The 27,211-nt window shown below is 40.7% G+C and overlaps 2 protein-coding genes across 5 annotated transcripts in view; both read right to left on the minus strand.

The window, feature by feature from the left end:
* The window catches only part of LOC102206250 (CUGBP Elav-like family member 2), a 31,011-nt gene extending 18,167 nt beyond the window's left edge, over positions 1 to 12,844 (minus strand). For 3 of the 4 annotated variants that reach the window (XR_311600.1, XM_005728106.2, XM_005728105.1), the window contains exon 1: positions 12,590 to 12,844. Coding sequence is in view for 3 of the 4 variants with exons in the window: in XM_005728106.2 (XP_005728163.1) it covers positions 12,590 to 12,702 (113 nt within the window). In the remaining variant the exon portion in view is untranslated. Of the gene's footprint in view, positions 1 to 10,004; positions 10,355 to 12,589 lie in introns of those variants that run through there. The other variant, XM_005728107.1, reaches the window with a different exon arrangement.
* Positions 12,845 to 17,181: 4,337 nt separating this feature from the next.
* On the minus strand, positions 17,182 to 24,706 carry taf3 (TAF3 RNA polymerase II, TATA box binding protein (TBP)-associated facto). Its single transcript, XM_013909545.1, has 7 exons — positions 24,315 to 24,706; positions 23,705 to 23,947; positions 21,449 to 23,283; positions 21,264 to 21,346; positions 20,158 to 20,431; positions 19,523 to 19,629; positions 17,182 to 18,080 (listed from the first exon to the last, which is right to left on the minus strand). The coding sequence occupies exons 1-7, from the start codon at positions 24,478 to 24,480 to the stop codon at positions 17,966 to 17,968; spliced, it is 2,823 nt and encodes a 940-aa protein (XP_013764999.1). The 5' UTR covers positions 24,481 to 24,706; the 3' UTR covers positions 17,182 to 17,965.
* Positions 24,707 to 27,211: the final 2,505 nt, after the last annotated feature.

The following is a 27,211-nucleotide window of genomic DNA, read 5'->3' on the forward strand; positions in this document are numbered from 1 at the left end:
TTTTTTAAATTGCACGAAAGGACAAGATAAGACAAATGTATGCAGGACTGAAATAACTGCATAATACTGCTAACACAACTTTGGTTCTTTGCAAGCATCTGCCAAAACAGCATGCTATTGCTAAGCTAGCCAAGAACCCATAGTGAAAGCCGAGTGAATACCTACCCCAGCTGCCAGACCCTTAGCTTCAACAGGCAACAAGCACATGAGCAGCCTCCCTTTCTACCCGTTCACGTTTCTAAAGCAGAATCACTTTGTATTCTATTAAGAGAAAAATCTTAAGAGATGTGCCCTCATTACAGATTTGTATTGGTGTGTGGGGTTGTAGCCTCAGGTTTGTATTGTTAAATGGTGATTATGAAACATTAAAATAGCTGAAATGCACTGAGTAACATGAAAGTAATGTAATCAGTTGTATAACAAATTACTCTCGGGAGTAATTAAGTAATGTACTGCATTACTTTTAAGAAAAGTGTTCTGTGTAATATGTGTAACAATGACGTTTTTGAGTAAAGACTCAAACACTGATTACAAAGAGGAAATACCTCTTTGAACATTTGACCCACATCATGTAATTAAGTTGCATGAATGTAATTTCTTTATTGCTGCTTAAGCAACGGTTTTCACTCTCAAAACTAAGCCAAAGAGAACCTGATGACAATCGATAAGGAATCTAATTAGTGATATCGATAGTGGAATTGCTAAATTCTTATCAATTCCCATCCCTACAATAAATATCTAATGCAAATTTTAGAGTGGCACAGAAAGGGCCTGAGCAAATGATCAGCTTCAATGAGTTATTCTTCCAGCAAAAAGGCAATGTCACAATACTGCCAGTAGTTCAGGCAGATTTAAACAGCCATAATGCTGCTTTCTTCTAGAGGCTGAAGTTTAGAAAGTCACTAAGGTCATTTAATTTAGAAGCACGTGACAGGATATTCTTGGCGCCAACTGTTAGATGGTGCATATACACCATGTATGTATATCTGTTTATAGTTTTGTTTTTTGTTTTGTTTTTTTAAAAGAAAAAGAAAAAAAAGTTACACCATCTCTTTTATTTTTTTAACATTCACCTAAACATACTGAGACAAAACCAAGATTTAATAAATAGGTTACACTGTGTTTTTAGTATTATAAATAAAAAAAATTAAAAAAAAAGGGGGAATGCAATTTCAAAAATCCCAACAAAAAGTCAAATGATTTTGCAGTGTGACCGTTTAAACACGCGTTTACTCAAGTGCAAGCTGAAACAATATATCATTTACAAGTTATTGCCAGCTTCCTCTGGGGAAAGCTTTGGGGACAGAGAATCAATACCCACCAGTGTACCTGTGACTACAGCATCTTTGTCTCACTCTCACACAGAATCAAACACACAAACTGTTCCTGACAGGGGTAGAGGCGCTGGAAATTATGAATGAGGGTGAAGTAACAGCCCTTCACAGGAAAAGAAATAACTTGCAACAGGTTAAGACTTCCAACGCACACTACAGATATGTAATATTTCAAACAAAGGAAAAAAAAAAAACCGACAACACCGTGGTACTAATCTCACAAAAAAGTATATGAATGTTTGCACATTTAAAATAACTATTTTGCACACAAACCTCTGAACACGAGTCATCCATCTCTTGCAAAATGAGCCCAGCCGTTCAGCAGAAACACCAAACTCCTTGAGGGACTTAAATGACATGCTAACAAATCACACTTCTGCTCGTGTTCCTCCCGAAATCCAACTCCACACCTCCAAATTAGCCCTTGCCCCTTCCCTCTGAAGGCTTTCAATACATTTGAATGATGACAAACAATTTTCCCAGAGAAAAAAAAAACAAAACAAAACAAAACAAAAAAAAAAAAAAAAAAAAAAAAAAAAAAAAGAAAAGAAACTACTGTGAAACAAAAACCTCTTCTCCAAAAGAGGGGATTGTGGCCCCTCCCACTAGCATGTAACAGCTACTCAAAAACAGCACCGCAAAGCTCTAAACTTCCAAGAATCGGTGGTTAGCAGGCCGAGATTTTGCAGTGCATCTCCTCCTCAGGCGCTTTGGCGATGGTACAGAGAGTAACCTACAGCTTCTTTGCCACAGCAGGGGAACAATCACATATTGTTCCCCCATGCCGGAGAACACTATTCACCGTTCCTCTGCGGCACAATGGACCAAGTCATACAGACGCACTGGAACACGTCGAAGGCTACGTCTGCTAAGGCCACAGTACTGGTGTGTGACACCATTTGTCCATTTCTGCCAGTGGCATTCCGACGCCATTTTGCCATAGGCACTTTGCTCAGATCTCACAGCACAGAGAAAACCTCACTTGAAAATACTGGATTTGTGTCAGAATTCAAAAACATGAAGGCTGCATATGACACCGTCTCCTTTACATTCATTAAACCCTCAAAGCCACTGCAGCTGTTCATAGCTCTTCTGCTATGCGACTGTGAGAATACATTCTTCAGGCATGATTCTGCTGCATTTTTAGTATACACATTAGGACATTATTCAAGGAAGTAAAATTCAAGTAAACAAAATCTATTATGAAACTCTGCTTCAAGATGATGTTGCATCATACAGCATAACCGAGCTGACAACTGTACAGTCACCTATGAATATTACAAAGGTGACTGCTGCGAACTAAGTATTTACATTTGCACGTATAAACCAGTTTAAAGTGATGTCATATGCTGCAGAGCTGTTTTGCAAAACAAAAACCTGTTGGTATAAAACCCAAATAAACATGTAGCTGATATCCATTCACCGTGGGTCCAATAAGGACAGAAGAACTGGGGCATTAAGTAAAGACATACCATTGTTGGCATTTTTTCCCCCCTGAATGTTTCTTTTTTAAAAACAAATACATATTCAAATTTCATCAACTTTACTGTAGTGGGAGCAACACCAGAAAAATCAAGACATTCAGACAGACTTTGTAACTTTAATTACTGCTATCGGCATGACAGGCACAGCAACATTGTTTATACCATGCTAATTAAGGTTGCTTGATTATGGCAAAAATTAAAATCATGATTATTTAACACAATTATGCTATCAGAAAAAAAATAGCATAATTTTTTCCATTTAAATAGTCATTCAGACAATTTGGGCCCTGGGAGCAGCAAAAAGTGGGGCACTTGAAGACCAAACAAGACCATACTTGTTAAACCGAATGTGACAATAGGCATTTTAATCCCAATTACCTTGTTTTAATACTGACTGAAAGCCAAACAAAACAGTAACTGGAGTTAAAATTTGATTCATTGGGCAGCTACAGCGTCAAAAATAAAAACGCTTTTAAATGTAGATTTTACAAGGATGTGCCATTTTACAACTTACAAATGGTAAATAGCTCTGAATTTGTCAGAGCACCCAGAAGAAGATCATGTATCTTAAGCTGCTCTTTAACCATGTTGTGGACAGAGACAGGTGCAGACACAGATGAGTGGTTATTCCTGTTATACTCCTTTGAAGTCCACAAGAAATATGGATGAAGGGTAAACGCAAAGTTGATGCAATACCACGTACAAAGAGCAAGAGCCACGCGCTCACCTTATGATGACAAAATCTACAGCAAACACCATTATCTACAGCATATCTACATAAGCAGCTGTGTATTCCCACTTATTGATCACATCATCCAGCCTGCTTTAGATTACAAAGTGTCAACCTGAACACTGACCACCCCAAGATCAAAAGTTTCTCAGGCTCATTGTACATTTTGATTTGTGTGAATCGCCAAAACTCAAGTTTTTTCAAAGCTACTGCAATTTGGGTGGTGCAGCTGTCAGCCTGCTGCAAAGCTTTTGACAGTTTTGAAGATTTTGGCAAATTAAACAACTTGTTTAACATGCACTGTTGCCACACAGTTTTAAAACAAGTTGGTTGTTGATAGAAGAAAAAATAAAATAAAATTTTTTCCACTTCTGATTGTGTTGCACAGCTTTAGATTGTGAAAACGGGAAACAATCTTTGTTTGCCGTCTCAAGGTTGCAGCTCAAGTGTAAATTGCACCTATGACGCCATCATCTTTGCTGTTATCTGTGTGTTTGTTGAGACAAGCAGAGGCTGAGCTGAATTTCACTAAAAATTTATCAAGGTCAAAACATGCAATATAAGACAACGTTGTGGGTGTTGTTGACTTTGTCATGTAGTGATCCCAAGCCTCAGCAGGTGGACCACCTCAGGTATGTTGTGTGGAAAAATTTAATCAAACTGGGACAAGACTAAATTCAAAGTCCTTCACTGTATATATTCATTTTATTTAATTTACCAAGTACAAAGTTTTATTTTTCTTCTCAGAGTCAAGTTTCTATTTTGATGCCTTTTCAGACATGGTTTCGGTTTTTGGCTGTAACTATAATAAGCTAGTTATGTCAGACACTTAAACATTGTATTAAACTATTAGACCTACACAAAATGTCGATACTTAACTCCAAGTGTACCGGTTAAAATAAATACTGCAATTGATTCTGTCAGTACCGCCCAGCTCTGCTCCCAGCACCACCTGCCAGAGTATTCCCAGACGGCAGTGATGAAGTCTTTTGCTGAGCTTCCACAAACAGCCCTGCGTTGTGGCAGCTCGTCGCGCTCCAAGACACCCTGCAGCAGCTGACGAGCCATCCAGAGCCATGGCAGTTGCATGCCCACTGCTGCGCCACCCATAAAAACAGGTGATTTATCTAGACCATGTGTCTGTCCTGTTGGTGAGCTCTGACCGCGCAAGTATGCCAGCGACACCTTTTCCTGTGCCCATAATAGAAGGCCAGCCAATTTGCCTGGTTATACTCGTGGTTGTGGACATTACTCATTCCGAAACCCTCAGGAGGGTCACAGCAACACCAAATGTCACATGATGTAGAGTTTTTTCCCCCCCACCATTGCTGATGGAAACCAATCTCACTGCCTGCTATTATCAATCATTAAAAATAAATACCAGCTAGCATTTTATCATTACTAGAAAATCACTAATGTGGTACATTCAATGTCAAACTATCACAATGTTGCTTTAATAAAAATATTGATCAAGTCTTACTAAAGACATGTTACAAATTGCCATGAGTCTCTTCCCGTTTAAATGACAGACCAAACTCATTTCATCACCTGGTAACCAGCAGCATGCCACTTTAATACTTTATTGGGGATAAAATAAAGTCAAGGTTCACACAAAGAACATGCTGCTTTAAAGAAGAGAGAAATCAGTCGACTGAAACAGCTGTTTGCTAGTAATACCCTTAAAGAAAAAAAAAATCGTGAGCCGTTTTTTCCTTTTAGGAAACCAGTGGCCTTATAAGCTGATTCAATGAGACACAGAATGCCTCTAATGCCTCAGTAATATCTCTGACAGCTGTCAAGTAGAACAAAGTCTCTCTCTCTCTCGCTCAACTCCATTTATTTTCCCTAACACTAGACGACAAAAAAAAAAAAAAGAAAAAAAAAAGCTGAATATTCTTTGATAGCTTCAATAAAGTATAATGAGCCTGGGGGAAAAAAAATAAAAACTCCTGACAGCTTGAAGATGCAACTTAAAAGACTGGCCACAGACAACAGGATTGACAGAATAACTGTTGTTATCAAAAATCAATACAACTCCTTGTTTTTGGTCCCAAACAAACAAAAAATTGTTTTACAACTTCAAGGCAGAAACAGGAGAACTGTGTGTCATTTGATTTCCATACCAAGTGGCTGACCTAATCAGCACACTGTGGTTCTGATGAGAAAATTATTGAAATCTTTTTTTTCCTCCTGGCATTAACTCCAATTCAGCTCAAAATGGCCTAATTTCATTGTTGCATTTGCCCTGATGAAGACGGACGTGTTCAATCAGCCTCTGAGTGGGCTGCGTGTTAACAGACGGCCAGCATCTGATGACAAGGCCCGCCCCATTAGCTACATAATCACACCAAGAGTCCCCAGCGGTTATAGATGGCGATGCTAAAGTAAAGCTTGCATGAACAGTCAAAACGAGCAACTACAAACTCTCCTCAGTTAGTGTCAGACGGAGCGTCAGCAATTAGTCTCAAGTGAAGAGACCAACAGCCAACTAAATGCAGCAATCAAGCACAATCAATTTGCCTGAATGTGGTGACTTACTCTGACATTCATTACACTAACCTGTAACAGAAAACAGAACAGCTTTGATTGAGATAAAACTCATTTTAATTATCCAACCTGTTCTTTTTTTTTTTTTTTTTTTTTTTTTTTTAATTATCATCATCATCAAAATAGAGCATAGAAGGTCGAACACAAATGCACTGCTACTACTGATGTTCCTGCTTACGTGGGATGGGGAATTACCCGTTCAGGGTTCTTCCTTGTTCAAAATGGGCCTCTGAGGAGGAGCATGTAAGCTCAACCGTTCCACATATAGATAAGGCATTGTTACCTTTGCTGGGACAAGACTATCTTCCTGTTATTTCTAGCTATCTGATAAACAGTTACCAAAAGCCCATAACTGAAATGTGTGTACATCAAAAGCACACATGTCAGATTAGTTACAGAATATAGTCACATCAATTTCAGTGGTTAGATCAGGTCACTGACAGTCCGAGTACAACTGCTCATTTTTTAAATTAAAATACTGCAGAAGCTTGGGAGAAGGGGCCAGCGTTTGTCAGGGCTATCCCGAGATGTCGGAACATGTCTGAAATAACAGATATTTGCCTTGGTACCAGAAATGCTAGTTTGCTTAACTCAGCTTTAGCTTATTTATGTACAAACTAGCCAGACGTCTTTTTGTCCCACACTTTAATAAGTCCTCCTTTTGGTTTTAAGAAATTTAGTCAGTGTGATAAGATAAGATAACCTTTATTAGTCCCACACGTGGGAAATTTGTTTTGTCACAGCAGGAAGTGGACAGTGCAAAAGTTATGAAGCAAAAATTAGAATACAATAAGAATAAATACAGTACACACAACTGTACAGAATAGAATAAAATACTATATACAGTAGAATAAAATATACAATAAGATAAAAATAGAATACAAATGCTATATACAACTGAGTAAAAATACAACGATGCCAGAAAAGATTATTGCACTTAGTGTTATTGCAATAATTGCGATATTTTCCACCAAAAATAGTTCCACACTAAAAGCTGATCAGATAAATCCATTATTTTTCAATGCTTTACTTTTTCTTTTTTTTTCTTTTTTTTTTTTAACTGCAACAATAACTGGAGCAACTACTGTACCATTGTGGCCCATACCTTGGTTTGGGGATGGGTGAATACGGCTTTTTTGTGTGTTCTCATGAACTAAAAAACAAAAACAAACCCACACACGCCATTAATGTAAACATTTCCACTTCAGTAATTGTGGAAATGATCTTGAAAAAAAAAAAAAAATCACAGCTTTCACTAGTATGGTTTAACTAATATTAATAGCACTATCGTTGTACAATATTGCAGACGTGTTTCCGTTTCAGTCTCAGTTTCACCCCTACAGGCTCCAATGGAGAGTTTGCAGAAAATACTGCACATTGAAGAAACAATACTTTAAAACAAGGCTTCCAATTATGCACAAAATTCAAACTTGCACTGTGATCACTGATAGATCAATCATTAGCTTATAATTTATCTAAAGCACAGATACTCAATGCTATGCAAAAGATGAGGGTTGTACCAAATGAGGGTTGTAATTCTCAAATGCCTTTAATCTAATCCATTACTCTAACTAATCCCATAGTTTTCTGCTTAAACAGACCTCTTACCTCTTTGTTAATCACTTCAGAGCCAACTACTGATAGAGTCATGGACATAGTGGGTGACTGTGGTCTTATGCAACTCACTCTGTGCCTCAACGTCTTTTGTTTGCAAAGCTTGCAGAAGAATTTGCTCAACCTTCGATCACACCACCCCACAGTGGAGATAGAGGATCTCACTGAGTGTTTTGTGGCTCCAGGACAGACAGGCTTGCAGTTACTGTCATGCTAAGGCAAGCAGCAACAGCAGCAAAAAAGAAAAAAGGAAAAAGTAACAATCCAGATCAGAGTGGTCCTTCTTTTGGCCTTTAACATCTGGCTACAAGGGCATTCATCCACCAGCACCCTGACAGCAAGGAGAGTGAACAATTGGCCCGAGCAGCCATCCAACTCAGCGCCAAGATCCGAGACTTCACACAGATCAACAACTCCCTGACCGCAACAAAAAGGGATCACTGTGACACTTAGCTAACTGACATAGCACTATGGCAGTGTCGGCTGCCAAAGGATCATGCTTAAGCCCCGAAAGCCATTCTCGCTGTCAACAATTAGACAAAAATCAGTCAAGATGCAGTCAGCATAGTCACAAAAGACAAACAAAAAGAAGAAGAAAAAAGAAAAAAGAAAAAAAAAAGGCTGAACTGGTTATTTCTTATCATATCCCTGGTCATTTTCCTTTGGCACAAGCCCAGAATGGATGGAGGGAAATTTATTTAGTGGGGGAAAACCCCTTACAATATTCACACATTATTTTACACAAGAAAACAGGATATCAAAAAGGTGGAACTACAACGATCACTGTCACATAAATGGCCATTGATCCTCAGTATATCAGTTTAGTTTATATAACACACAAAGCCACAAATGTAAATATTTGCAGTTTACTGGCACGTTTAAAAAGTTTCTAAAAGCTTAAAAGGCCACTTAATATGAAGCGTTTTACAACCCAATCAGCAAATCATTTAGAAATAGTGCAACATTTTAAACTAGAAGCAAAAATATTTTCTTGTTTAATCTTTTTAATTTATAGTTTGCTCTAGAGCAAAAAACAAAAAGCACAACAAGCAAAGGATAACGTGATTAAAACATTTAAAGAATCCTTGTTCAGCTGTTGAGTTTCCTCATTTGTGAGACCATGCAATAACAGCCATTTTGTTGCAAACTACAGAGAGCATTGCTGGAATTGCAAACATTTAAATGTTAAACAGTGTCGTAAAGCAGGCGGTGATTTTGGAAATGTTTTTGTCAAACAGGATTAGCTGACTTTGTGTCGATACTACCTTCGGGGTGGGGAGTTATATATGGACCTATGTACTTTATAAATACCTTTCCTCCCACTTGTTTACATGCCCCGTCACAAGATTTCCATTAATGGCTCAATAATGTAGCAAACCACGTGTTTTCTATCGTTAAGTCAGCACTCTATAACCAACATGGACGGGAGGAGGGGGGTACAAATGCATGTGAGCTGCAGCTAACCATGTTAGCAGGCTCGGCTGCTAGCAAGAGACACAGGGAGGGACCGGGAGTAAGTGTGCCGTATCCTGCCTGCAAACAGGCTCACGCACGCTGCTGGACTTTAGAAACTGAAGTCACATTAGTAACGGCTTGGCAACAACATATAGTGTTATGGAACTTTAAAGCAACTTCTCACACTTCGTCTGCTAAAAGCGCTTGTTTTCAAAGCCCGACAATTGATCGTCTAAACATCCACCGTTTGTTTCGATCGACCGCACTTCAAATGAGAATTTGATCAGCTGTAACGAAGTAACCCGAAGTCAGAGCAAAAACAAACAACCAAAAAATATGTCTGTGCCATTAATGCAACGTAAAGGGCACAAAATGGGCATCATGTTTATTTATTTGCATATTTTTTTAAGCTACGTGGTTTCTTTTTCTGGACTGATACTGAACGTGTGATCTCCGGAAGCACATGTCACTTGACTATTGTAGCGCGCCCAAGCGTCGGGTACCGCTGTTAGCAAACTGCGTTTTCACTCAAAGTGACGAGATAAGAGATTAGCAGCAGGGCCACACTTTACTTAACTACAATTTATTGTGGTCACATGCCTGTATTACCCAAGTCAAGCTAGCAACTTAAACTCCAGGTGAGCGTATCCTCACCGCTTGCGTGATTAGCAACGTTAGCATCCCAGTTTGCTCGTTTAGCTAGCGTTAGCTAACTCAACTAGCCCTCAACTGTTTTGTTCGCCTCGCCTGCTTAAAAAAAAATAAAAATGCCAGTCTGTGTTTACGATGTTGAAGAGGCGAGGCGAGAACTCGGCACATGTCTTTAGCTGATTTACTTACATTGTGTCGCTCGAAGTCATTAACCGACTTTCGGTGAGAGGGAGGAAATCCAGGTTGTACGCCGAAGTCATGCTCCAAAAAAAAAAAAAAAGAACAACACACACAGCGTCTAAACAACGAAAAGCGACGTCCACTCAACTCCTGTGAGACGGCGAGAAGACGAAGCAGAGCAGGTGCTGGGAGGGGGCGTCTTCTTTAAAACTGCAGAGAGGGAGGGAGGGAGATATATAGAGAGAGCGCGAGGGCACCGGTATCCGCCTTATTCCTTCCTTCTTTTTTCTCTCTCTCTCTCGCTGTCTCCGAGCGAAATAAATTCAGGCGAGCCGCCGTCAACACTGCACACCGAGCTGCAGCAAAGCAGAGGCGTGGCCTCGTCAACAAAAGTCCGAAAGACACGCTGCGTGTTGCTCAACAATCTAAATACCCCTATCTAAATGACTGCAATGTCCCTTTAGAGACCACACGTGGTGCCCTATGGAGAGTTTACTAACCTGTTTTCTAGTTTACGATCTTTTATCTGCTCTAGCATCGCCATTGCATTCCAATAATGACCCACATTCTACAACCCTTTTACAAAAAACAAAAAAACGTATTAATCAGATCATGTCGAGCCTTATTGTGAAATGAGTCTATCTGAGAATGAATCAGTGATCTAATAATCACAATTGGTGAGCGATTTAAAATGTTTAAATATAGTATCCAGGCTATTACTATCAATCACACTAATGCCACTCCTGTTTCCATATCTTCCCAGCACTCTTAAATTAGGCAACCGGGCCTTTTGTTTTTATTGGATTACTTAAATAAATAAGATTATTTCCAGGTTGTTTATTGCCTTGCACTGCAGATCGGTCCATAAATCAATTCCCAGTCAAAAAGTTAGGTGGGTAAAAATGTAGCTGTTCTTGTCTGCCTTCATCCATTCTTCCCTTCAGGGTCATAGGTCATATTCCCCCTTTGTGCTGGACTGTTATCTCCTAGAAGGTGGGGAGAGGGGGGAGGGGGAGCCTATCTTCCTTTGTTGTGCTGGACTTACAAGGTGAGGCCTCTACACGTGGAGGGAAAGGTAAACGGGCGGGGGGGTGGAGGACTGTTGTCAAGTGCTGTTTGAGAGACGAGTTGGGGGGCTAGCCTAATTATCAAACCACTCATTACTGCTTCAGCAGCTGCACAGTCCTAAAATATTCTTCATAGTGAGCATTAAGAAACATCCTATTTATGAAATCCTACTTAATCCCTGTATCCATAGCAATTTCAAGGCAACCTGGCACCAGTGTCGGGTCTGCTCTATTAAACAGTGCCTGAAGGAGGCTTGTGTGCATAATGTGATAATGCAAACTCTTTTTCCATAAGTGCGGACGAGCCCACTGTGCAACATGCATCACCTTTAGCTTAAGGGGCTGATATCAAAAGGTACGCTAAACCTCTCTGAAGATTTGGGTTTCATTGAGACGGAGGCATCTGCAGCATCCAACACATTTCAGCTGTGTTGGTATGTACTATTTGTTTTTTCTAAAAAGATGTTTAACAGATTGGATTTTACATGCCTAGTGTCATGTCTAGTTGCTGGCACCTTCTAATACTAGACTGTCTTTCTTAATCTCAGATGATTACTACTCTAATCCTATCATAATCCTCCACATGTGCCATCCTTTTGTTGTTTACATCAAATGTTTTCTCCCTCATGCAGTGGGAGCTGAAGAGCCCACTCACCCAGCATTTAAATGTGCACCTTTTCGTGATAAAAAAAAAAAAAGTACAAGGTGTAAAAATAGGCCAGCTTCAACTAAAAACAAAAAAGAGGCCACATCGTGTGTTTTTAAGCAGGACGCCTTTAACTTGAAAGTGCACTTATTCTTAGCTCTGCCTTTCATGAAATCATTTGTCGAATGGCCGACCAGCTGAAGTGCTCTCAAAATGGAGAGAGTGAACTTCATCTTATCTTTCCTTTGCAGAGGAAATCAACTGTTTCAGGGTGTACTAAATAAATATAGCGCTGCCTTATCAGTGTAAAGTTCCACTGAATGTATGCAAATGCACATGTAAATGTTTCCTTTTCTTGCATTTAAAGATAATTGATATCTTCAGTTGTGTTTGACTGGCTCAGCACAGTGAGGCCTGGGCAGCTTTCAGCAGACATCCAGTCACTCGTACTGCTCTTCTTCAGTGGGCCGTGCAGTTCGAAGACAAACACCTACAACACTGACACCTCCACCTTTTTTTTAAAACATTTATATTTCATGCAAATCTACAATTCCTTGAGGAAGTTTGAAAAAATAAAGAAGGGAGGTACATTTTTATTCAATTTTAGTGATACATCTTTCTTGGGAAGTTGAGGAGACATAAACTATAAAATGCATTCAATTTAAACATGGCTTCTAGATTCCTGTTTAAAAAGAAAACCATATAGGCGCACCAGAGGAACACTACCCTGCCCACAGGCACACTCTCACAGCATGGGAGAACGACTCAGCTGGAAACAATACATCCTATGACAATATCCAGCCCAGACAAAGAGGCAGTCCAAATACGGGCTGCTCCACAAAAGCTAGCCCAAATTTGAATGAGGGGCCAACCCAACGTACCTCATAGGCAGGTCCTCATTCCTGACTGAGATCCCGGCCGCAGAGGGGGGACAGCGCATGCTGTTGGCATACAGACTCTGCACCAGGGCCAGCTCAGAAGAGTGTTCCAACATCGGTGCTCTGGAAAAATCCACCCGGTGTAACGGACACTTTCTTCTCTTTCCCTCTTTCCTCGGTGTGTCTCTCTCCCTTTCTGTGTCTCCCGCCCACTCTTTCTCCTTGGTTTAGTGCAGCAGAGCGGTGCCCACCCCCTTCGCTGGCTGTGGTGGCTGAAATAATCCTCTCTGACAGCTCATCGTGCGCTAATGCATTGTGCTGCCTGCGGCAGCGCAGTTTGCAGGCTGTAAAGCTGTGTCCACAGCACTCTTCGACTAATTGACACCCATATTAGGGAAACTTCAGAAAATTGGACATGGAAGATTTATTCCCATTGTCACACTAGAGGAAATTAGATGAAACATCAACACAGTTGACACAGAATTTCATTCTGTTCCAGTCCTGATTTTGTAGCATGTTTTTTCCCCTTCTTTTTTTGGATTTTGCCATGTAGTTCAGTCAGTGAACTGCTCTAAATAAAAGCCTAAACAAGGCCAACTGGTTGATCAAGCCTAGCATCCTACACCTGCGCCCACCACAACTCATTTTATCAATAAATGCTCTGTCTGAGCACCTGCAGATACTAGAGATAAACAGTATAACCACTCTCCAGGCAGTGAGAGCATGTGCATATCACACTATGCATGAGTTGTCTGGTTACCAACCTGTTTGTGACAGCGAGAGCGCTTTCTATGACAGCCTGACATCATTACTATAATTGAGTAGATAGAGAGAAAGATAGGCTGCCAGAATATAAGCAAACACTTAAGTAAGTGTGGGTACTTGTGAAATAAGGACAGATGACATTACTCCCCTTATTGTCCACTCCAGGTACTGGAGTGTACCTCCAGTACCTGGAGTGTTTGAAGTTCACTGAGCAGCCCAAAACTGTGGTCCTACTGTGTTTTAGATTATAACGCAAACACCGATGCACAAATGACATGTGCCGGTATGTAATTCTACAAAACAAAGGTTCTCCACAGTCGATTTAAAAACCAGAAATCCCAACCATGAGAATTAAGAGCATGTTGAAAAGACCCAGCAGCTTTTTATCAAAAGTGTGTAGTTTTATCATTTGCATGGCACAAAGTTCACTCCACTCTGCTGGGAGCCATCTAGATAGGAAAATGAAGAAGTCAAGGCAGCTTTTTTTTAAGCTCCTGCACACATTCTCTCGTACTCTCTCAGCCAATGTTTGTGCTGCCATGGACCAATCAGGTGAAATATCTGAAACTAATTTACTGCAATATTCTTTTCACCAAAACCCAGGAGGAACTCAATCTAGGTCTTCCCCTCCCGTAGGTGTTGTGTCCCGCTTGGGTAATACGACATTAAGTAGGAAAGTCATCTGAAACAGGGTCATGCCAGTGTGTGCTGATATCACAGTCGAGTACAGCAGCATGAACGGGCTCTCTGCTTCTTCTGATCGTGGCACGAAATCCTCTTCATCTCAGCCCCGCTCCTTCTGCTGAATATTTTAAACACTTGTGCTGAAATCCAGGCCTTTATGATGCCATGCTGCTTAGCGTGACTAGTCAGAGCCGCCGAGCACGAGGATAACTGAAAGATTTTCTTGCTGCTCTGCTATGAACACCTACAGTAAGCGTACAGTACGATAACGCCTGCGTGCTAATCGCTGACAACTGAAAAGAGGTGACAGAGGTGTAGTAATATGGCATGGGAATGATATATGAAACAAGGAGTATTGCTCTGAAAGGGAGCGTTATTGGGTTTCAGTGCATTTTGCGGCTGAAAAACAAAATGCATTCATGCCTGACATGTACTAAGTTGAATAACAGCACATGGTGAAAGCACTGCAGGTGGCCTGAACAGTGAAAGCAACCTCAACTTTCTTTTTTCTTCTTCTTCTTTTCCACTTTTGGCCTCCCTCGGGACCATTTGCACAGACAAATTCTGTCTGTGTTTTTGCAGGTTAAAACTGAAACTGTCACAGCTCGGTGAACACTGCTCGAGTGCAAACACCACACGCTGGCAGCATGACTTTAAAGTCACACTTGACACTCAAATTTTCAAATGGTTACAAGCGGGCACAGCTCCCCCCCCCCCCCCCCCCCCCCCCCCCTCCCCCAGCATCATAACTTGTTTGTTACCTATTCACCACGGTTAAAAATTTTAATATCTAATAATAAGAAATAGAGATTTAGGCCTTTTTTTTTTCAGTTTGACTACTTTGATTTTACAGATTTAGCACACATCAGTTCTCCTCCCACAATGACCTGCATGACTGGACGCGCCTGGTGTGATTAAAAACGCCATACCACATTGAAATGTCAGCTTATTTTGCATGGACAGAAGTAATTTTACTTCCCTTTTCTTCTGTCACGCATCATTTTTTCCACTTCCTCTTTCATTCTATGTTATCGGAAGATGTTGAGTAGATTTCCAAATTTGGGAGTAAACAAGAAAGAGAAAGGAGTGGATAAGTAGGAGGAAATATTCGCACGTTTAAAGGTGAATGAGTCAGGTTTGCTTTCTATGTCCACAAAACATCAAGGATTTAAAGATTTATACGCTGTTTGAGTACAGTGTACAAAGCTTCATTTGCAGGAATAATTTGCAGGAATGAGCAATCTGCAGATGGGTACATTTTGGTCATAAAGGGATGGATATGGTCAGCAACAGTTGTCAGGTAAGCATTTAAACAATGTTCAGTGGGAACTAAGGAGTGATGGGTGTACTAAAAAAACATCCCCCTCTCTATTACACCACCATCAGCCTCAACCATTGATACAAGGTGGGATGGATCCATAGTTTCATGTTTGCAGCAGAAGTTGAGAGTCATCAGACTAGATGACCAATGCTCATGGTCTGTGTGAATTGTAGCCTCAGTTTCCTGTTTTTAGCTGACAGGAGTGGGACCCAATGTGGTCTTGTGCTGCTGTGGATCATGTGCTTCAAGTTTTTACTTGTTGTGTGTTCAGAGATGCTCTTCTAATGTGTGTAGCACTTTCTTCTTCACTTAAATTAGGACTGAACTGAAATATTCAGTCTATGAATCAATCGCAGATGCTAAACAGAAATGCTGGGGTATCCACCTCAAAAACACAGCCTTCATTAGCCAACTGCCAGCACAATGCTGAATAAATTTTTTTTAAAACTCACTGAACTCAGACCTCAGAATTTCTCTACGCCCTTTCAAAGGTTTTCATATACTATTACTTTTCTGTAAAAGTACTTTTTACTTTTCACTTCATTACTTAAATCACGCTGCTGTTATTGTGTATATATTTATTTAGATTTCTTCATACATTCTTATATAGTTCTATATTGTGTATTTTGTTGTACAGTTGTTTTATTTTCAACTTTAATTTATATATTTTATCTTATTCTCCAAGTTAAATTTACTCTTCATTCTAATTTGTGTTGTACAGTTATTTCATTTTTAACCTTAATTTATATTTTATTCCTTCCTAGTTAAATTTACCCTTTTTAATTTTTCATATTTATTTCCTATCTTATTCATAGCCTTTTCCTTTTTTGTTTTCTTTAGGTCACGAGCAGTTGTCCAAGCATTTCACTACATATCGTACTGTGTATGACTGTGTACGTGACAAATAAAATTTGAATTTTAAAATATGACCTGTGCACCAAAATGCCAAAGACAGCACTGGTATTGCTTGTTCCCAGAAATATATGATGCAGAAGCACATTACAGCAGATACGTATGAAGATGTTTCACATCTCAGTATATAAAGTCATTGATGACTGGTAATCTGCTTCTGCTACATATGTTTCCTCCTCCTTCAGAGGCTTCATTGCAACGTTTAATTTCAAAGAATGGAAAAAGTGACACAAGACAAGCAGAGCCCAAGTTCTAAAATTACCATCCAATGATAATTCTGCAAAGGATGTTTTACTACCTGCCCCCCCCCTACAGAAACCCACCTTAATAGCTTCTGAATGGCTGTAAATGTTACTGTCATTTATAGGGTGTCTTACAAGGGACAGTGCTTTTAGAGACGATTTCCTTTCAAGGCATGTTTGAGAAGATCCCAAATGCATTACCTAAGAGAGCAGTTATAGCTTTTTTACATTTATGATGTGGTGGAACACGGTTTGCACGAGGCTGTCTCGTCATCCACGCCTTATGAGCAGGGCGCCGGTTTCTGTGCACGAAGATTGACACCGTGTGGTCATTCGAGGAAAGGCAGCAAGTCTACAAATATCCCCATTTGTAGCAGACAAACTGATCCACACAAAATCGCTCAGGTGACCTTCAGTGTTCAGTGTAACGGTAACAGTAACACAGCTGCAAGGGAGGATCCTGGATTAGTGAATTAACACGGACAAAATTCAACATACGAAACTGGGTTTGATAAAATATTTCCAATCTATTTCTTATAAAGCCAATGCAAAAAAACAACAACCCCAAAACAATTGAAAGCGTGCACTCGTCGAAAAAAAAAAAAAAAAAAATCAAGGATGCATGGATGGGTTGGACAGGTGAGTTGGGTAAAGTTTTGATGGTAATGAGATTGACATGTTAAAGTCTGTGAGTACACAGACCATTCATCTTTAATATTCAAATCTCAGTGAAATTAATTACATTACAAGCACAGCTACAGTATAACTCCAGGACTACTCCATATGAAGGGAAAGGGGGGGGGGAAATAAAAATACAAACTTTAAATTTAAAAAAATGTACAGAAATTACAGAAAAATCAGTAGATTTAAAAAGCAATATCTGAAAATGGATTTTTGAGTCAATAATCCTAAGAACAAAATGCACTTGGCTTGGAAGTTGGTATTTACACATTTATACATGCCTGATGCAATCATTTATATACATGACATTTCAGTGATACTGCAGAAAATTGGAAGAAAGGCTTGACACAAAGGTCATGCCATTTCTTGGCAACATGAGGGAAAACAGAAAAAAAGACGACAGCTGTTCTTCTTTCTTCCACTTTGTTGAGAAATTTTAACTCTGATTTGACAGAAACTGCCATGGTCTCCTTACACAGACAAGATCTCCAAGATTGGACATCCAAAAGCAACAAATAAACAATTTATAGGCAAAAAAAGGGGGGGGACCACATGAGAACTAAGGCTGATTATGTGCTGGTTGAATCCTTTTTTTTTTAATCCTCTTACCAACTCACAATGAATCGTGGCTGACATCTTTAAAAAAATCCTCAGAAGTTTGCATCAGCCATAATTTTAGCTTTCTTTAGCTTTTTTTTAAATTTTACAGCAGTGCCATGAGTGTTCATTGATGGCTTTAGTCCAAAACAGTCCAAAATGTGCTTTTGCATAGTCTCAATGCGGTTTGTGTTTCCTTTTCTTGTGTTTTTTATCTTTCTTCTTGCTGGAACATTTAACGCAGAACCACTGCTGGTCCTCAGGGGGCGCTGTGACGACCCCGACACAAAGCCTAAGGACATTACAGAAGAAGAGAGTTGAGGTTAGTGAGGAAATGGTGAGAATGCAGTCATATTCCTATGAGGCTTTAGCCCCATTTGGTTAGAAGACATTATGTCAAATTAAAAAGAACAAACATATTGTTTATTTAGGCCTCATCCTGTCAGGTTGCTGGCATTTAATAAATTCAACCACCTACAGACTTCCCAAGGAGATGTGAGGGGATGCCATTCATTACTGGAAATCAGGTCATTCAGTCATTGTTGTACTTTTTGATAATAAAAGATGCATTTAAATTACAAAAAAAATCAGCAGCTCACTGACAAACATATTCAGACTGATTATGTGCTTCATATGTCTGAAAAAAATTGATCTCGAATTATCAGTTGACATGAAAGATACAGTGCTTCTGTTATTTTGTATGATTATAAATGTACCGTTAGCATTTAGCACAATTTCCTGGATTTTCACAAATCAAAAACAGATGATACAAACACAGAAACAACTTTCCCCCTACTGTAATGTGGACCCAGGCCCATTAATTACATACGCATTCAACTACCTATTCAACTACTCATTAACACAAATTTCTAATCGGCCAATCAGGTAGCTGTGACTCATTGCATTAAGGCATGTAGACATTGTTAAGATGACCTGCTGAAGTTCAAATGGAGCACCCGAATGCTGATTTTAGTGGCTTTGAATGTGGCGTGTTTTTTGGTGACTGATGAGCTGGTCTGAGTATTTCAGAAAATGTAGATCTACTGGGATTTTCCTACACAAGCATCTCTAGGGTTTACAGAGAGTGGTCCAAAAAAAAAGAAGAAAATATGAGTGGGAGTTCTCTGGTGCTCGAGATCTGAGGAGAATGGCCAGACGGCTTTTAGCTTCCAGCAGGATAACGTGTCATGTCACAAAGCTCAAATCATCTCAAACTGGTTTCTTGAATATGACAGTGAGTTCACTGTACTCAAATGACCTCCACAGACACCAGATCTAAATCTAATAGAGCACCGTTGGGATGTGGTGGGGAGATAAATCTGTTGGGAGACAAATCTGAGGCAACTGTGTTATGCTATCGTGTCAACATGGATCATAACCTCTGAGGAATGTTAGGAGCAGGACGAATGATTCAACAGCAGCAACAACTTTTTCTGTTTTTTACGATCCCAAACACACTATGTCTCAGTCATACAAATACCTTTAATCAGCTGCTGTAAATCATACACAGTATTTGACAGATTTTTAATGGGGCTGTGCTGATATTTTTTTATCAAAAGGTCCCATTACAGACGCCCAGAAACCACATTTCCCCAGATTAACCAAAGTGACAAGAGTGAATTACATATAAATGCATTAAAAATGCAAATAAGAACCCAGAAGTGGAAGAGCAGATTAAGAATTAGTACAAGCACCCATCCTTGTCATGAAAATACAGGGTTGTAAAGCTCTTACCAGTGATACCAGTCGTCACAGCCATCACATCCTATCATGGGACTGCCATCATCAGGTTTGTTACATCCAGGGCAAATCCAGATCTGGTTTCCCCACTCATCTCGAATCTTGATTGTTACACACAGGAGAAAACTTTAGTGACATGTCAAAGGCAATCAAATGAAAAAAAATATAGTTATGACACAAACAGATAATGAAAAAAATCCCCCCAAAACGCTGAATAACCCAACAGTCTGTTTTATCTTGAGTGTAAACTACCTTTGCCAAGGAGGATGTGTGTCTGGTTAGTGGGGTTCATCAAAAAGACAGATTCATGAAAACAACAGACGGTGCTTAGGTAACATTAGAAGAGCTTTTAGAGCTTGTGGAGTCCATAAAATATTTTTAAAGCCCTCTTTAATATTTCAAGATCAAACTGAAAAAACAAAAACCAAAACAGGAGCAACATCTTTATACTCTTAAGAAACTTTCATGAGCTGGATCCAGGGATTCAATTCATATATAGATTTTGCAGCCTGATATTCAGGTATGTAATTTCAGACTGTTCTTGTTAATGTGCATGTCATGGACACTAAACAAAGACTGGTGAAGCTAAAGCTTTTAAATGCACAAATATTTTTATCCTGGGCACTTACCACGTAAGTACTGACGGTCTCAGTTACCACGCTGCGGACCGGTGTTTTGACGGAGGCGGCAGGAGGGAGTATAGGGGGCGGGGAAATTAAAGACGATGATGGGGGTGGAGCAGGTGGAAGGGGCGAGGGAGCTGGCGGCAGCGTGGGTATGACTGGCGGCAGCATTGGTGGTGGCGGCGGTGTCCGAGGGCGATTGCCAGGTCCTGACTTGGTAGCAGGGGTCTTGGGTGCTGGCGTGCTGGGCTCTGAATTTGGAACCACTTTGCTGATGACACTGTTGATAGAGAGTTACAAGTTAGAGATGTCTTCTGTTCATACTGTCTCTTCTTATAAGAGTCTTCTTTAAGGTAGAACTAAATTAATTAACTCAATGTGATCATCAAAGGTAAACAGCTGCAGCTGTGAGCACAGCAGCCCACCCACCCAGCTGATAAAACTTCATCAAACAGAATTTATATAATCAAAAATGAGACAATGGACAAAAAACATGAATAGATCTTTAACAGATACCTTTCAGGCAGTACCAAAAAGCACTGAGGCCAGAAAAAGTAAGATTTCATAGGTCAAGAAGTACAGTCAACACAGGCCTATCCGCGGTTCAGTTTGCACAGATTGTTTTGCGGAAAGTAACTCCCAAATATTCCCAGAGAATTTACCTATTCATGGATTTTTTTCTGTAGAGCGTATTTAAAATATTTCTCATTTATTATTATTATTCAATTATTTTCGTGACTAAATACATTTTTTATGAATGAAAAAAAAAGAAAAAAAAAAGAGTATATTTCTCTGCATGGGGAAATCTGCATCGCCAGACACGGAAGCGGCTGCGAAATGCCTGAGACCTTCATAAAAGACTCGTTGTAAGATGACTTTGAAATGAAGTGTTTTAGGATGATAGTTTAAGGTATACTTGGTGTTTTAACTAATAAAATTGGCAGTTATAAACGTTTTTAGAAAGGATTTGAAGTATTCATGGATTTCAGCTATTCACGGGCAGTTGTGGACCCTAACCCCCATGAATACCGGCCGTCAACTGTAAAGACTCTTTGTGTGACATAAAAACACATTATCAGAGGTAGCACTAGAAAGCTTTAATCAGTACTTACATTTTGTCTTGACCTGCTCCCACCCTGAGCGTCAGTCTGGGAATGACCGGAGACGGTAAAGGTGCTGGAGTGTCTATTTTGACCTAAAGAGACACAAAGGATAATAGAAATATTTGTGGCGCCAACATACAGAAAAATCAAAAAACAATAAACAAAAGGTATGCTAGACGTAAATACAAACTGACCTTTTCCAGTCGAATTCTCTCCTTCTCTTTCTCTTTTTCCTTTTCTCGTTTCTCCTTTTCCCTCTCCTTTTCCTTCCTCTTATCCTCTTTTTCCCTTTCTTTTTCTTTGGCCTTTTCCCGCTCCTTGTCTTTCTCCTTGTCCTTCTTTTTCTTCTTCTCTTTCTTGTCTTTCTTTTTGTCCTTCTCCTTGGTTTTTATTTCCTTCTCCTGGAGGATTGGGGCCAAAGGAGGCAGCATTGAGGGCACGCGCAGACAGGTATGCGGGCTAAACAGTGGCGGGACATCACCCAGACCAAAGGGGGATAATGTAGATTGTTTCTGCTTGTCGTCCTTGCTCTTATCTTTCCCCTTGTCCTTCTTATCCTTGTCCTTTTTACTTTTTTCTTTATCCTTCTTTTTGTCTTTATGTTTCTCCTTCTCCTTTTTAGAGCTGTCCCCATCTCTTGACTTCATCTTGATTGAGCCCTCAGCCAGGGGGAAGTCTCGTGGAACAAAAAGTTCCTCGTCCTTTACCCCAAACTCCTTCCAGGGCATCTTCACATCTTTAGAAAACTCCTTGTTTTTATCCCTGTTCTTGTCCTTATTCTTCTCTTTTAGCTTACTCTTATCTTTTTCCCTGTCTTTATCTTTCGGCTTGTCTTTCTCCTTCTTCTTCATCTTAGTTTTAAGCTCCTTCTTTAGCTTCTTCTTGACATCTACTGATGACACAATCTTATTTTTCTCCTCAAACACCTTGAGGAGTGGTTCAGGGGTAGGTGGTGAAGCCGATCCGGAAGACACGTAATCTGCTGCCGGTTGGGGTACAGCGGGGGCAGATGGCCCCCCCTGGTTGGCCTTTCGAATCACCTCGTTGATTGAGTCATCCATCGTCCAATTCCCCAGGCCTATGTGTGGCAGAGGGTGAAGTGGTGTTGACGTGTCTTTTAACAAGATGCCGGCACCAATTGGGCCTTTAGGTGTAGACGGCTCCATAATAGTCAGTCTCCTGGGACTGGAGAATCCATTGCTATCCGAATCAGAGCCCGAGGAGAACGCGAATGGATCGGGTTTCCGTTCAGCACATGCTCTAGCTATCACAGCGTCAATCGAATCCTCAATTGCTCTATTATCTGGCTCTAATTTCTTGAAAGGGCCTGCAGTTAGCTCCCTTTCTTCTATGTTCTGACGCAAATGAATATTGTCTTTGCCCATGCTCTCACTCGGTGTGGACAACGGTAACTTTTGCATGACATCTGGTTTGCTCTGAGGTTGGGGGGCTTTAGCTGAGGCCATTTTAGGGCTCTTGGGACTTTTAGGACTCTTTGTCTTGCCTGGAGACTTTTTCTTTTCCTTAGATGGTTTTGGTGAATTTATGGGACTGCCAACCACCGGAACAGGAATAACCCCTTTAGGGGACTTAGTCCTTTGTCTGCCAGGGGAAGACACCTTAGGCTTTCTTGCTGGAGCAGTGAGGGCCTTCTGATCAGAGTGTTTTGGTATTACGGGCTGAGGTCTAAAAGAAGGCAGGGTACCAGATGGCATTTCAGGTGACAGGGGGTCCAGGCTGTCATGAGAAGGTAGAATGCCTGGACTAACACGTTGAGGGTTGAGAGACGTAAGAGGCTCCCTGGGCTCAAGACCCCACTCTGGGCTGAGGCCAGGGTACATCCGAGGCCTCTTGGAGGTAGGCATCATGCCCATAGCTGCATCAGGACTATCCAGGTGCCTCTTTAGTGGATGATTTTCATCGTTGACTGTTTCATCTTCATCTATTTCCTCCTCATCCTCTTCCAGTGCCACCTGCATAGCTTCAGCTGAAGTACCCATATCAGGGGGGACCTCTTCCTCCTCTTCTTCTAGAGTAAAGGAGATAAAAAACAGAACTAAGAACTTTGACAATCACAACATGACATTTACAACATAAACATGTGATTTTAGTTTGAACTTTTGACTTTAAATATATTTGGGTATTTAAAAAAGTATTTCACTTTGTGTGAATTGATGCATTTACACTTATTTTTAGCAACTTAAAATAACATTTACAACACAATAAAATGTCTACAAAGTAAAAAGATGATTCGTAAAAGATTATTTTACGAATCTGCTGTGTTACATCACAGTCTAATGTAACAACCCTGCAATAAACTTAATTATAATGCTATATTATTTGCATAGGATTTAGAGAGGACTTGATTCCACTTTGCTATCAACTTTCAGCCTGTGCACACTAAAAAGTAATGGTCATATAGCTAATACTATACAAGTTATTATACTGACCTTCTTGTAAGGAGACCAGAGGTGGCATATACTCTGGAATGTAATCTTTCCTTTCCTCTGCATCTCGAACTCCAGGTTGGGGAAACTGCAGGACATTGTTTTTGCTAACAGGGTAGAGCGGTGTTTGGTGGCTGAAGGGCACAGGCTCTAGGTTGTTGACATAGTCCTCCAGTTCACTCAGACTCACTCCTAGCAGTCTAAAAGCCTGGCTGACATCGTCCAGGACTGGATCTGTTCTTCCATCTGAAATGGATCAAAAATGTTGTCATTAAACCACAGCACTCACTCTGCACACACTCTTCCTGCAGCAAGAAGTGATGCTCAACAGGTTTACAGTCGGCACGCGACGTTATTTTATAGATTATACAGCAGTTAAGTAACCAATACTCGTGAGATCGGCTACTTTTAACACTGAAAACAGATGCAAAGCAGCATAGCCCCAATAATAACAATACAGGGGAAGTCGCTTTGCTGTGTTCCTACTGTACTTTCTGACATATTAACTGCTTGCTAGGGGGCGCCAGCTGCAGAGTCAGTTAACAACAACGTGATCGACTACTTTGAGTTTACAGGCTAAAAAAGTAATAAGAGAACCAAACAAAGCACTTACACAACTCAGAGTATCGATGACAGACCCGAGCCAACTGCTGGATGTACCGATGCAGCACATCGGACAGCAGATCACACGCAGTGAGCTGAACCGCATCCCAGCCCAGAGCCTGGCAGATCTGCGCCACCGAGACACGCAGCAGCGAGCGGGCATAGCTCTCGCACATCTCGCTGACTTTGTTACGATATTAATCCCGGTCAATTCCTCTTGGAAAACATGCTCCCGCTCGTCATGTTTCGCGGAATGCCCCGAAGGGCTTGGGAAAACCCACTACCACGGTTAATTATGGACATCTACTTCAGTAAATATATTGGCGCTTTTGCCAGAGTCGCCATCTTGTTTCCATCGATAGACCCATCCCCGGATTCTAGTCCGCGCATGCGCGCCAGTGAGCCTCCGCCTACACGGCTCTGCGGAGTTCGAGCGGATCGTCGACTGTCTGCACAGGCGCAGGAGCTCTGTGGGTTTTACAGGAAGCTACATTTTACTCAGGCTGGGGCTGGTTACTAGTTTGGCTAGTGAATGTAAACTGGATACCGTAGATGAAACGTGGCTTTAAATTAGAGCCATGACTCAACTAAACTGAGCTATGCGCGTTTTTTGACGCTGCAGGAACATTCACAACTTTCAGGGCACGCCAGCAGTCAGTTTCGCTTTTAGCTTCTCACCGCCGAGTGACGCCGAAGTAACTGTTTCTCACTTCCGGCCCAAGTAAAAAGTAGAATATTTCAAGAAAAATATACCCAGTGTCTGAGAAAAAAATCCAAATTGGCAGGGTGGCTTTTTAAAATTCGTTTTATCAGACTAAAGCTAATTCTAGATGACTCTTAAATTTGGAAAGCTACCGTAAACTTTACCACATGAGTTTGTGTGAGAAATAGAGCGTGGTTTGCCTGCAGGTTTAATTCCCCACACTGGGTGGTGCTGGATTATTAAAAATGATCACCGCCTTGCAGCTGTAGACCTTTATTAACCAGTCGAATTTCACTTCATGTCCATATATTTCCAGACTCGTATAACAAACTGACAGTCACATCAAAGGAAAGCCAGTGTCAATGTGTCTGGTCACCATGTGCCCACCAGAAAAGCTTCAGTGCACCTCTACAATGATTCTCCTAAGTTACTGGATCCCTTAAGGATCATTCTTGAAAAAAAAATCTTTCTTGGTTCTGTGAAAATGGTGCTGTAGTTGGCTGTTTAATCCAAAGTCCCAAATTCTATCATGGGTCTCAAAACTGGTTGTAGATTTGGTGATGGTGAAGCTTATTAGTTGTGGCGAATGCTGGAAATGTGTCTGTGGAGGTTCTCAGTCAATCCAGAAGTCTTGAATGCTGGAAATAAGTCAACTGGACTTCTCTAGCTTCTCAAAGACGTTTCGCCATTTTATTCAAGAAGCTTCTTCTTAACCGTTGGAGAGTCTTCGGTATTTAGCCCTTGACTGTCCTGTCCTGAGAGTCACTTACCTACCTTTGTGAATGGTTATTTGATTGGATTCCAGAAAGTTGATTCTCTTCACCTCGACTTTGTGTTTTCAGAGGGAGAAACGCTTTGTCACTCCTCCAAGGAATGTCTTAAGTCTCAGCTGACTGCAGATTTCCCAAACCTTTTAACATTACATTTGCATAATGACTGAAGCTAGCCCCAGTGATTAATGATGGTTGTGAGGTCAGTTTGATGATCATTCATATGCAAATGGTTATCACCACTGATCAATGGCCTTGAGTACCATTCACAGAGAGTCGGAGAAAGGGTGTAAGATCGTGAAAAATTGTACCTCTGATCTGTTCCTGTAGTCATCCCTTTTTACATGAATGGCCTGCTTGTCTCCCCACTCAAGACCAGTGTTGCCAGTGTACATCTCAGCCTAGAAAGAGTTGCCACTGATCTATAGGTGTAAAAAGTCCTGGCCTGTTCAGGTAGCTGGTTTGTGTTGTGCCATCTGGTTGTTTGGTTCACTTCACTGTGGCTCTTCACTATGTACACTATATTACTTTGTCTGTTCTGGGGGATCCAATCCTTGACGTGAAGCAACTTTTTTGCCGTAGTACTTTTTGGGGTTTGAATGGCACAGAGACATTGTGTTTAAAGAAAATGTTTCTCATCTGTTCGGATGCTCCTGACATTGGGGATCACTAAAGGTTTTCATTTAAGCAGCAGTTGTCCTTTACTCCTGGATTGCCTGGAGCAAACGACTTCCTTACTTGGGATTTTCTTACCTAGATAGTTGAGCATGCATCTAGACATTGTTTGCTTCATTTCATTGGATAGCTTAAGCTGGGCATACACTGTGCGATTTTTTTCAGTCGCATTATTCAGCTCCTGCTCAGACTGTATGATTGAATTGCAGGGGTTAGAAGTTTGTAGGTCACGATGCATGGTCTCACACTATACGGCCCAATGCTCTGATGTGACCTGAGTGCTCACACTGTGCGTCCATTAAGTGAAGTGATAACATTAAGCTTATAACACAAAATCTGTCTTTTGATCTCCCTCTCTCTCCCTCTCTGTCTTTCACTCACACAGACACACACACACACACCACCATCAACTTTGCTAAATTGCTAATGAAAAACATTGACCAGGCAGCTGCAATTGAGCAGCAATGTCCATCCAAGTGTTTTCACAGTTGTTGTGATTGTTTTAATTTTGTGAAGCCACATCGAAAAGGCTCGGATGAGCTTGCCAAAGTTCTACAAGTTTGGCCTCCATCGCTTGTGTCCAGATCACACACTGCACTGCCATGCTACTCCGTCTTTTTCACTTCCATTTCTGTGTTTGCGCATGCTCAGTGTGAGAAGTTGCGTTGATACCCTCACGAGGGGTGATCAGGATTTAAAACAGGTTTGATTTTGTTGCGACCATACGACTGCTGATCGGGAGTTGGTCGTGAGGTGTTA

The sequence above is a fragment of the Pundamilia nyererei genome, unplaced genomic scaffold (genome assembly GCF_000239375.1).
Source record: "Pundamilia nyererei isolate P.nyererei 1_Seehausen unplaced genomic scaffold, PunNye1.0 scaffold00027, whole genome shotgun sequence".
Taxonomy (NCBI): Eukaryota; Metazoa; Chordata; class Actinopteri; order Cichliformes; family Cichlidae; genus Pundamilia; species Pundamilia nyererei.